The sequence below is a fragment of the Carassius gibelio genome, chromosome B6 (genome assembly GCF_023724105.1).
Source record: "Carassius gibelio isolate Cgi1373 ecotype wild population from Czech Republic chromosome B6, carGib1.2-hapl.c, whole genome shotgun sequence".
Lineage (NCBI taxonomy): Eukaryota > Metazoa > Chordata > Actinopteri > Cypriniformes > Cyprinidae > Carassius > Carassius gibelio.
In genome coordinates, this window is record NC_068401.1 from 29,275,426 (window position 1) to 29,288,203 (window position 12,778).

Here is a 12,778-nt window from a genome sequence, read left to right on the forward strand (position 1 = left end):
AGCTCATGGTCCAGCAGCAGATGTGGACAGATATCCAGAAACACACACACACACACCTGCCTCGTCCATCTGCTGCTCTGATCAGTTCTCAGTTCAGGAGAACATCAGTCCAGTTCTGATCGAGAGCACACGTTAGTCAAGACAACGAAATAAAGAGACTGTTTCATTCTAAAAACAATAAACACAACTAAACAAGGTTTACCATCACAGGAATAAACTACATTATAAACTGCATTACAAAAGAGAGCAGTTTACCAGTTAAACTGTATTAAAATGGCACAAAATGATTGATTTTACTGTATTTTTGGTAAGAAAAAAAAAAAGAAAAAAAAAAAAGCCTTGGTGAGCAGAAGAGACTCATTTCACAATTATCCCAACAGTGAGGATTCATAATTTATCATGATGTCGTTTGTGTGGTAAATTTTTAACTATATAAAACCATCATAATAAAATAAATAAATAAATAAAAATGATAATAAAAACATTTAAAAACAACATAACACTTTACAATAAGATTTAATTTGTTACACTACACCTGTTAAAGGGTTAGTTCGTTGAAAAATGAAAATTATGTCATTAATAACTCACCCTCATGTCGTTCTAAACCAGTAAGACCAGTGTTTATCTTCTGACCACAGTTTAAGATATTTAGATTTAGTCAGAGAGCTCTCAGTCCCTCCATTGAAGCTGTGTGTACGGTCTACTGTCCATTAGTTAAATGCAACAAACATGAACAAACAAGCAAACAATTGAACTTAATAACTTAAGGATAAACTGCTTATTGTTAGTTCATGTTAGTTAATGCATTAACAAATTAGACCTAATTGTATAAAAGAAAAAGCCTCAAGTTTTTTTTCACATTTTTTTTTTTTGTGGCATTATAAATAACTAGACATTGATAATCTAATCAAATCTAATTGTTTGAATTTGCTGTCATTTTCCATGATAAACTATTTTGGTACTTTAGGCATGAACCAAAATTCATCACCGATTCACTGACATCAGTTCAGTCGCTTTATTAGGATTGTGAATGATGACATGCTACAGCACATGGGAACCACATGAAACTCCCCCGAACTTAATCTAAATGGAAATCTCTAAAATAAAGCTGGCATTATACAGAATATTTACCTACAGAATTATATTGGCAATATAAATAACAAGGAAATATTGCATTGGTTTAAATGCTTATGATGCTTTATATTTGCTCATAAAGTTTCATAAAGATGGTTTCACACCCGTCTCATCTCACATCACGTATGCAAGCATCAGAGATATCTGAACAGAGTCTTGAGTTTAAGCTTCAGGAGCAAAAACAGAAGTTCAGTTCATTTACATCAATCACTCTTGAATGGTTCATTACATTACATTGATTCAAAACAATCAGATTCATCATTCAGAAATGTTCATATGCATATATATAATGTATATATATAGGTCAGTATTGCTATACCTTGTTCACTTCATGTATTAAATATCATTCTTGTGTTCATTTAGTGTGGGAAACATGCCTTGATTATTTTTAACTAAAGTTCTTCTGGTAACAATTTACTGTTTGGTTTTAAAGATTGAACTAAAAAGAGTTTCAGAGCAAATACACAAACATTGGAGGTGAACACATATTTCATATATCATCAAAAGTCTTAAAAATATCTTCTTCTTTTTTTTTTTTTTTTTTGAAGTCTGAGAAATGAATGACTTTGTGACTGATTTGCCCAGTTTTTCAGCACTGTAGATCCAGTGGGAATGATTCAATCACAGCAAGAGTTGTGGAATAAGGACACTAAAGTGAACATGAATATAGATGCAATCATGCAAATTAATGTGCATTGAGAGTCCTTTACAAACAACTCAGCAGTGCAAATGAGAAACAAAATCAGTAAAATAATTTCACTGATCTGCCACCGTTTCAGAAAAGACCAGAAGCATCCGCTACACATTGTACACTGCTAGTGATGCGAGTGCAAGAACACTACAGGACTGAAGAGGGCGATAGAGTCTCCAACAATGGTCTGTGACTGAAAATCATAAACATAAGATTCATTATCTGGGAGAGAAAACTGACCATTGAAGAAGACCGTTTACAGCGATGATAGCTTGAGTGACTCTTGCAGTAACACTGAAAGCGTGACTCAAACTTGCATGGCATGCATTCGAATGAGCTAGAAGAGACTGTGTTCCTGTTCCTGTTTATAGTATGTTTTGGGCCTCAGAACCACATGTGTTTGTGTTTTAGGAAAATGTTTGTACAAAATGCAAAGTGGAAGACAGCGATCTAAAAAAATGCAGGTAAAAGAATGAAATTTCACATAATACTTTTAAAATAAATCAATACTTTTTGCCATCTTTACAGTACAGTGACATCATCTCTCATGCATGATTTCCAAAGACAAGTATCAGCTCTAATCCAAACCCTAGTAAATGACCTCCCTGTTTATATTACACAACAGTAGGCTAACAGCTCAACATCCTGGACTCAAAAATATAACAATCTTTCCAAAAACTTACAAACAGATTTGATAAATATATGTTTATGGGTGCACATGTATGTTCATCTGCACATATGCTATGGGATCTTCTGCCAATCTACTGGATGATAAAACATGATGAAAAAGGTCAGACCAACAGCTCACTGGGTTTAGGATCAGAGCTCATGTTACTGCTTCTACCATCATTAGACTACAAACACAGAACAACCAAAAAAACAAACCCCAATCATCCTGTAGAGTCCAGCATTTAGTATGTGTCGTGCTTTGGATTTGAGATGTTTCCTCAGTCAAGTCAATGCTGTTAACTACCATCACACATTAACTCACCCTGCAGCTCTAATGAACTGTGGGTGGCTGTTAAAACTCAATCCTCCCACATAAGAATGAAGCGAAAGACGCTGTTCTAATGCCACGCTCTGGTCACGTCAGAATCACTGCACGAGATCTGAACACTGACACAGGAATGATGCACTTCTAGAGCAACGATGAGTTTGTTTAATATGTGTCTTTAGCTCATGTTCAGATGTTTAAATTAAGAACCAGAGGTGAATTAACCTTCTGCAATTTGACGTCACTTGCACTCTACACTGTAGGCTCCAAATTACCGGTTTCAGAGCGTTTTAAAGTCAGAGCTTTCATATTTTGCCAGTTTCCTGTAAAAAGTCCATCCAGTGAATCAGAATACGCCTGTTTTCCTATTTTAAAACAGTATCTGAAATGATATGCTAAAATTCATAAAACAGCAGTACCTGGATGACCTTTTAGTGGACACTTTACTATCCCATGAAGACATGGCAGAGTAATTTTGAACGACACTAAAGCCACACCATGCTGGTTTCGTCTGGCCCCAACTGAGCTTGGTTTCTTCTGTGGTTTTTTCTCCATTCTGCAGTGGTGGAGGAAGTACTTAAGTTTAGTACTTAAGTAAAAGTACAACTACCCTGCAAAATATATACTTAAGTAAAAGTATAATTACTACATCAACATCTTACTTAAGTAAAAGTCATAAGTACATACTTTTAAATTTACTTTAAAGTATTTTTTTAAGTAAAAGTACAATCAGTTGTCTCAATGTCTGGGCTGTTCAATTGTAACAATCACAAACAATATCTATTGTGTACTGGAAAGAGTTGTTGTGCAATACTGACACTGTAAAAATCTGGTTATTTACTTATTACTCATTAAATAATAATTAGGCTAAGCCAATTATGACGTACAATTTATTTTATTATGACATACAATTTATTTTATTTTTACTATACTATTAAGAGCAGTAAAAAAAAAACTCAAAAGTACACAGGTGAGTGTTATTCTGAACACTTTAATCAAATTTGTATGACCAGTTTATTCTGCACAATATTATTCTGCTCAATATTACATTTATTTCTGTATTTTTGATCAAATAAATGCAGGCTTGATAAGAAGAAGAAACTTCTGTCAAAAACATTAAAAATAATAATGTTTCCAAACTTTTGGCCTGTACTGTATATATATATAATATCATGATATTGACGAAAAACTACTGTCATAGTTCAAAATTGTTCACAATCGAATCAAACCAGGATATAGTTTTGCCTGCATGCTTACTTGTGAATGTCAAATAAATACCCAATGTTGTATGGTAAAGAAGCTAGGAGCCGACGCCGTATAAATAGTTTTAACATTTTTTCGTCGAGTCAAAACAAACAGCTATTTTAGCCAATTACGAATGTACAGATATAGCCGTAGTTTGCTCATCTCCAAAAATGTAACTAGCAAGCTATCGTCCCTGCTGTGCTAATAACCAGCTAAAGAAGTTGCCCTGTTAGGGTAAGAGTTACCACTAACTTACGTCAAACTAATATTATAATATCTTCAATTTACATCAGTTCCGCTTGTGTTGTTTCAAAACACGCGCTGAGCGCGTGAGTTCTTTGGCCAATCAGATCTCCGATCTGTTTCAACGTGCATTGGCCAGCAACGCCAAAACGTCAGTCAACCAAAAAAAATTTTATGCAAGATTCGGAAGGATGTAACGACACGCATTTTAATAATGTAGTGGAGTAGAAAGTACAGATAATTGCTGAAAAATCTACTTGAGTAAAAGTATAAGTATGCATTATTTTTTTTACTTAAGTAAAGTATAGATACGTAAAAATTTACTTAAGTACAGTAACGAAGTACAAATACTTTATTACATTCCACCACTGCCATTCTGTCACCGATGTAGTTTTGGTTCTTTGCCGCTGTCGCCTCTGGCTTGCTTAGTTTGATTGCACAGACACTATTGGAAGAGAGCTGAACAGAATGATGACATCTTTGCCAGAACTAGTATTGAAACATCCTTGGGGAAAACATTACAACCTAAATTTAGTCAAATTTGCTAGCAATTTCCTCTGAAAAAGAAAAGGCATAACCTCCAGTGTTTTAACATGCTTTTAGAAGAAAATGACTTTCTCAACCACAGTACTCGACATGACATGAACGCAGCATCGTACGGCATCTTTCTGCATTTAAACGTGTCACGTGCTACACACTCAGTGTCACCTAAAGATCACTACACACTCCGACTGGTGAGGTTCTTAGTCTGTTTGTGCCTATGAATGAATAAACTGAGAACATTCAACACTACTCCATGACTACTGCATGACTACTGCAGAGGCGTCCAGTGTGATGCCCTGAAGAAGAAAAGACACCGTGTTGCTGTGGCTGTAAGTTTTAGCTGGTCAGTAGCACAACAAGGAACAGGTTTGTGTCATTCGAGTTAAACGTGGAGATGAGTTCACGGAAGAGACCACATAGTGTCCCATACCTGGACCGAACCGCTCATTTCATCTGTTCTTACGGCAGCCAGGAGCCACAGTCTTTACACCAGCGGGGGACGCATCCCTCTCAGTGTCCTCACCTGTTGTTTCAGTCCAAGAATCGAATCCGTACAGGCACCTCCCATCTTTATTCCGGACCACTAGGCTCCCCTGTACTAAACTCCCAGTGCTGTTGCACTTCTTGGCCAGCGGCAGCGCCAGCGAATCTGGCGGAAGCAGAGACGTCAAAGAGAAGCTACTCAAATTATCCGATAACTGTTCTGGATTACCATCCTGACCGGGTCCTCCAGCCCTAACCACTGATCCAGTGTCCTCATCGGAGGGGTCCTGTCGGATCCAGTTAGGGTTTGTGCAGTCACTGTATCCTCTCCAATTCCTGTGGCGCCCCCTGGTGGCCTGGAGATTGAACAGAGTCTGTGGAGTGCGAGATCTCTGGCTGAGCTCTAGAGGAGGGACGTGGGTTCTGCAGATCAGGGGTAGCGTAGGGTCTCCTGACGGGGAGACACCCTCCTCCAGCATGGTCTGCAGGCTGCCCACTGAACTGCCCGTGGCCAGCGAGGAGTTACTGTGGGACGTCTGCAGCAAGAAGTGAAAAGAGGGTCAGGAAGGAGAAACAAACCTAGATCTCTACATGAGAGGCCTTCGTGACCCAGATCTGCGACTGCACACTTTCTGTCTGCAAAAACTGATTAGTGGGGTTTGCCCAATCTACGGGAGTCAATGTGCACCAGTCCACCTGGAAATCAAGTGCAATGCACAAGTCCTGAAAAGTGAAGCCAAAACATTTAGTTTGCCCCAAGTGGCTGGACCCAGTATAGGTCATAAATGTAATCTAATGGCACGTGAGACAAACTAAATAATCAAATTACACTTCAAATATATATTTTTCCAAACATGGTTTCCATCATTTTAGGTAGTTCTTAGCATGGTGATGTATGTACAAGTGTTCGTTTTTTTGAATAAGTTTGATTTTAGTAAGTTATTGGATGCTATAAAACTGGCTGTGGTGTCATGATCGTGAGCTTGTGATTAGGTCTTCAAGAGTTTGGGCGAGACTTTGATACATCGGCTCCACCTCACGAGCATACTGCGCAGACTCTGGGTCACAATAATATAATTTCCGCAAGATGACAGCAGCCATACTGAGATTTTTTGACTTCACTTTTAGTGGAAGGAACTGGAGACAGTAGCAAATAAACTAGATGTCAAGTCTATTGGATAAAGGTGGGCTCTCGTTAAATTTCAAAACAGGCAATGTCATAAAATCAGTGGGCGGGGCTAAACATGCAGTATTGTACAAATAGTGGGTGTAGCTAAACAGGCAGTTTTGTAGAAATAGTGGGTGGAGCTTAACAGACAGTGTTGTATAATCAGTGGGCGGGGCTAAACAGGCTGTGCTGTAGAATCAGTGGGCGGGGATAAATGTAGAAGCAAGCGTTGACTGGCTTCAATATAAGCTGTTTTTTGGACTAACAAGAAAGTTTTGAGTTCTGAAACTTACAGGAAGTTTTTATAGTACAATGATGTTTTTACGTGTAAAAAGATCCAAGTAATTACAATTTCTCGGTCTATGACCCTTATAAGTAGATGACTGTTGGCAAGAATAAGCTGCAAAATGAACCTTACTTAATGTCTGAAGTCAAAGGCTGTCTACCTGAGACCCCTTCATCCTTATGTTGGTATCCAGACACTTGACTGTTAAGTCCTGACTAAATTTGAACCGGCGTCTCTTACCTGAGAGCCCATGACCCTGCTGTTGGCTCCTGGGGACCTGAGAGAAGCCCATGAGGCCGGAGATGCATGTCTGGAGCCCGGCTGGGCCGCTCCGGTGGCTGGGCTGCCCTGGGGGATCGCAGCGGTGTTGGGGTGGAAGAACTCAGCCGGGAGATGAAAGAGAGGTGAAGACGCCTGGCCGTCTCCTCCACTGTCATCTGCTACACACAAACCATAAGCCCATTTCAGAAGAACACAGCAGGTCTTTTTACAAGCGAGTAAGGATATTTCTTCATTAATCCGAATACATTTGAAAATGGTGTTTTTGTTTTAAAACGCTCTCTGTCCACACTAGCATTTTCATGCATTTTACAGAAGTTTGATTGGCCTTTTCAAAGTTCTGGAAAACTTTGGAGAGCGTTTTCAAAATCTCAGTTGTCCTTGACAAAAACACAACTTCAGTGTGGATGCAAGGCCAAAACTGAGAGAAAAACAAAACAAAAACATATTAGTGTGGCCAAGGCCTTAGTTTAACATTCATTTAGATGTGTAAAACTACATATGTGTCCCAGGAGCACAAAATTCATAAGTAGCACAGGTATATTTGTAGCATCAATACTTGCATGCATCATATGCTTTTATGCCAAAAATCATTATCAAAACTTATTTTTTGATTAGTAATATGCATTGCTAAGAACTTCATTTGGACAACTTTTTTTGCTCCCTCAGATTCCAGATTTTCAAATAGTTGTATCTCAGCCAAATATTGTCCTACCCTAACAAACCATACATCAAACGTATGTATTCAGCTTTAAGATATATCTTAGTTTCAGAAATTAACCCTTACGACTGGTTTTGTGATCCAGGGTCTTATATGTGCAAACTGTTAGTTGTGGGTTTCCATTAACACAGTTTTACCATGCAACTTTTCAAGAAGCTTTAATAGCTCAAACTTTACATGTTTTAAGACCATCCAGTCTTGCAGATATACAAATAGATTTCTAGGTGTAAGTGTAAGGACACATCTAATGTAAACAGCCCTTCAGAGAGCAGAACACACAGATGTGGCCTGACCTCGGTGGTGACTCGTCTCATGCCGCACATCCCGTCTGTCTCGCCCTGGACTGGACGCCTCGCTCCGAGGAAGAAAGCTTCTGCCCACGAGCTCGTCTGTGCTCCGGTCAGTGCTGCCGTGCTCCTGTACAGACACACAGCTCTTCACATGTGTCTCATCACTCATATCACAATATCACACTGTACATACAGCTTATTACGACTGAATCTGATTGGAGAGCTGCAGTGGAGGACAGGATTTCCAGTTCCTCACACAAAGCATCATAAATAAAATTTGATACATAAAAAGTTTAAAAGAACAGTGTTTATTCACAATTTGAAAATGTGTGTTATAATATAAACTGCTATTCAAAATTTATGGATCAGTAAAAAAAAACTAATTAGCAAGGATGTGTTAACTGGATAAAAAGTAATAGAAAAGATTGTTTTGAATAAACGCTGTTCTTTTTAACTTTTTATTCATTGAAGAATCCTGAAAAAAGGTTCACAGGTTCCAAAAATATATATTAATTAGCACAGCAGTTTTTCTCTGTATTTTTGATCAAATAAATACAGCCTTGAAGAGCATAAGAGACTTCTTTAAAAATCTTACTGATCTCAGACTTTTGAATGGAAGTGTACGTTCCCCCCCAAAAAGTTAAATAAATTAACATTAAAGGCCATGTTGCAGGTTAAACACCACTTTCGATTAATGGGTACATAAATCACTCAAGATATGTATATCATTTTTTAAATGTCTCAAAAATGGTCTTAAAGACCTATTTTTTAAGTTTTTGGTATTAACGTTTTTTTACGCAACTCTGTGATGACGTCATGTTGGGGAGAAGTCGAGGAAAGGTAGCCTCAGTCTAGTATGATGCATCGTTCCAGGCAACCCGTAACCCGTGTTTTTCCAACCTTAACCCATGAAAGTGCACTGGAACGACAATCAAATCCGTGACTTCCCACCCGTGAACTCGTGTCTCGTACTAGATCGATGCACTCTGAGTTCCGAGGTCACACAGCACGCGAAACAACAATGACAGCCCATATGAATAATACTGCTTACGGATGCAGTGTTTATGCAAGTAGTAACGTTACACGTTGAAAAAAACGATTTTAGGTAAATGCAACGTTGCAATAAAATAAATTATCTAGTTACAATTAGTTGCGCTCAGAAAGTTTGGCATAACTTGCCTGGAACGGTACAAAGTCGTTAGTAGTGATATGAAATGGTGATTACGAGCTCAAAAACCTGCCTGGAACACAGCATCAGAACTATAGCGACTGACTGGGATGAGGAAGAGGTGGCGAGAGCAAACATGTATGATGACCCACAGCAGTGTATTTTCGATCGAGCCAGCCGTGAGAGGGCAAATGAGGAATTGCCAAGAACTGATGTCCGTCGAAGCCTATAATGCATGGTCCGAGGAGAATTAGTGGAGAGTTGGTGAAGTGTCCTGGTGAGTTGCTATCATTTAGCATCGCAGCAATGAACACTGGAGCTAGTTTACGAGCAGCAGTGCGCAATAACGACACACACACACACACACACACACACACACACACACACACATATATATATATAATTTTATTTATTTATTACTGTCATTGAATAGCACCGGAAGAAAAATCAATGTTTTCTTTATATCTAGTGGCAGTGATCATGACGTTAGTTCAGAGAAGTACCGGTAACCTTTGTCATAGTGTCATAGAACTGGTAAATTTTGTCTTTGTCATCTAGAAATAAAAGGCATCATGCTAGCTATATGGACGTTTCTAAGCGTTTATCTCGTCCTCTGGTAAAAATGTTGTTGCAAACGTAGCCGTGTGTCTGTCGCTGTGTTTGACAGGAGCTTGTGTGGGTGCCGTCCCATGTAAACTGCGTTAGAAAGCTTGAGCTGTAGGGAAGTGAGTGCGTTTGGGTCGCTGTTGGTCGCTATCTCACTATCTATCTGTCCGTCTATCAATCTATATACTGTATATAGTCTATCTATCTATCTATCTATCTATCTATATATATATATATATGTATTTATCTATTTATCTATAATCTGCGTTCTGCGCTACCTGAATACTCTCGTCTCTCTAGTCACTCTCAGTGCTCTCAAGGCGGCTTTGGTAAATTCTCTCCCCAACGTGACGTGATGCAATGCATTGTGGGGGAAAGGAGACCGCTGTAAGATAGTACCTATTTTTTCGTATTACATTCCGTTTTGTGATACCTAACAACATAAAATCGATAACAGTTTAAATGTTTATTACCAACAAGCAAATTGCACATATTCGTTAAAAAATTTACCTTGCAACACAGCCTTTAAATTAACAACCCCAGCACACATAATACATTTAAGAGGCTTTTATTCTTACATAGTTATAAACAATATATATAAAAAATATATATACTTTCAGGTATTTGCCGAAAAGCATAGGGGAGTCTCTTTTTATCTTTTGTTTACAGCCATGTAAAAAAAACACTTTTAAATTCATTATGGGTTTCAGTGAACTTTTTTTTTATTTTCTTTTTTTCTATAACCTATTAACCTATTAATCTATTTTTTCCTCCACAGAGTGCTTTATAATAATAGTTGTCACCATTGTAGTGTTCTCTAGCCACCGACTTTTTATAACAGATAGTGTACACAAAAGTAAATGACACATGGCAAGTGTTCTACATCTATATTACAGCAAAATGTTAATTTACACACAACAAAACCTGAACACAGTTTGTACAATATAAACTGCTTAATCATCTGTTTTCAGTGAGATTTAAATCAATGCAAGTGTTTGTGTGCCTGCTATTGCACATTTAACTTGATTAATGCCCAGCAAACGCCTGTTTCAAAGCAGTGGGCGACTAATTCACTCCTTGATTTGCTTAATAAAAGCCTTTGAGATTGTGTTGACAAATGTTTATACTGCATTATTTTCCAAAGCATTTAAAATAGAAGTAGTGCAGTCCCTAAAAGTAATTTGCATGCAATGTATCATGACAACCTCATGCACTTAATGCCGATCTATGCAAGTAAAATAACTTGAATGACACGCAAGAGTGTGAATTTGCAGGTTTACGACAGAAAAAGCTCAAATGTGTTTAAAACTCTGATTGATCAAATTGGTTTTTCTTGGTCTGGGACCAAAACGTTCAAACGTCAAGCTACGCCTACAGTGAACACAGAATGACAGATGATTGAATAATGTTCAGTGGAAGTCAAGCATGTTCTCCAGCTCCTCTACGTGAGTCTGACAGCAGAAGCATCAGAGAGACAGACAGAGCGAGAAGATCCTGCTGAGATGAACCCAAAGAGGCTTTACACATCCACCCGAGAGACCCGTGCACTTATCAGTTAATAAAGCATGTCGATAATGATTAATCAGCATGATGACACACACACCTTACAGTCGCTGTGCTCGTCCAGGCTGATGTCATCAGTCAGCGCCGGTGAGGAGGATTTATCTGACAGCTGCTCCGACATCAGAGAGGTTTGCTCGACCTCCGCCAGCCGGATCTACAGAACACACAGCATCACCACAGGAAGCTGTCAAACACTGCTGCACGCAGAGATCTGAGCCGCGCTACAAAGCATAACTAAGCATGCTCTTTTACACCTAACCCTTATTTTGCTCTCTCTCATAGTTTATAATTTATATCTGAGACAGACAGGATCGTACAGCCTATAAAGTGCACAAAGAGCGCTCCCTCTTCGATCAGTAAAAGCTGTCATTCACTTCTTTTCATCACAATCTCATGACATTCCGTAAATCAGCAAATCTGTCTGCACTGCACAATCAAGCTATTATTACATCATACAAGTTGATATGAGAGGATTCACGAGTTTGCAGAACTCAGCACTTGACAAAAACACTACGTTTTGATCGATGAGTAAAAATTTGACAGTCTCCAGAACACAAATACACACTGGCGCTTTAGCCAAATATATTTCACCAATATCAGATGGGGCTCCCTGATTCCTGGGGGCTGCTTACCTCGCTCATTGGTTAAATCTGCCCCTGCATATAAGGGGTTCGGCTAATAAAAACTGTTCAGGAATTGTTGCTTCAGGGAGTGGTTCTAAGTTTTTAGGATGTGTTGGGCATCCTCACCTCTTCTGATTGGCTCCTGCTGTCTCGTCTGATTGGTGGAGAGCAGTAATGGTGGAACACAGATCCTGAGAGATTATCAATCATCTGCATTTCTCCATCCAGCGAATCCTTCATCAGCAGAGAGACGCTCTCCAGCCACTGGTTCTCCTGTCACACACACACACACACAATTTCTGAGGGATGTGTATTAGATCACTGGACACACAGAGGATAAAGAACCTTATTTTTTTTCTTAAGCTGTTTTTTTTTTCCCTTGCACTATTTTTAGAGATGTCTGGATATCTGTACTGGAAAACAAGACACACACACACACACACACACAGAGATGAGTGTGTGTGTGTGTAGTGAAGCACTCAAGCGTGTGGACTGATCTGTCAGAATTCAGTTAGACAGATGAACTTGGTCCAGCGACCCAACGGATGACCCGAGACCATCGACACACACCACCAGTCAGTGTGTGTCGCATCAGAGGAGTGACAAAACAAGCAAAATTAGCAGGAACAATTTAATAAGTAAAAATAAAAAATGTATTGAAAAAAAAGGTATTTTATGAAATGAACAGGCTGTTAAATTGGTTTGGAGGACCGGCATCACTGGTTTGATTACTAACTAGAG

General features: G+C 38.8%; 1 protein-coding gene across 1 annotated transcript in view; it reads right to left on the bottom strand.

Moving 5' to 3' along the window:
- Positions 1-4,678: 4,678 nt before the first annotated feature.
- Positions 4,679-12,778, bottom strand: part of LOC127959408 (voltage-dependent T-type calcium channel subunit alpha-1I-like) — a 110,615-nt gene continuing 102,515 nt past the window's right edge. The window contains exons 31-35 of the mRNA XM_052558582.1: positions 12,164-12,310; positions 11,455-11,568; positions 8,081-8,204; positions 7,028-7,227; positions 4,679-5,869 (exon numbers count right to left, since the gene is read on the bottom strand). Coding sequence (XP_052414542.1) covers positions 5,300-5,869; positions 7,028-7,227; positions 8,081-8,204; positions 11,455-11,568; positions 12,164-12,310 — 1,155 coding nt within the window. The 3' untranslated portion in view covers positions 4,679-5,299. The remainder of the gene's footprint in view (positions 5,870-7,027; positions 7,228-8,080; positions 8,205-11,454; positions 11,569-12,163; positions 12,311-12,778) is intronic.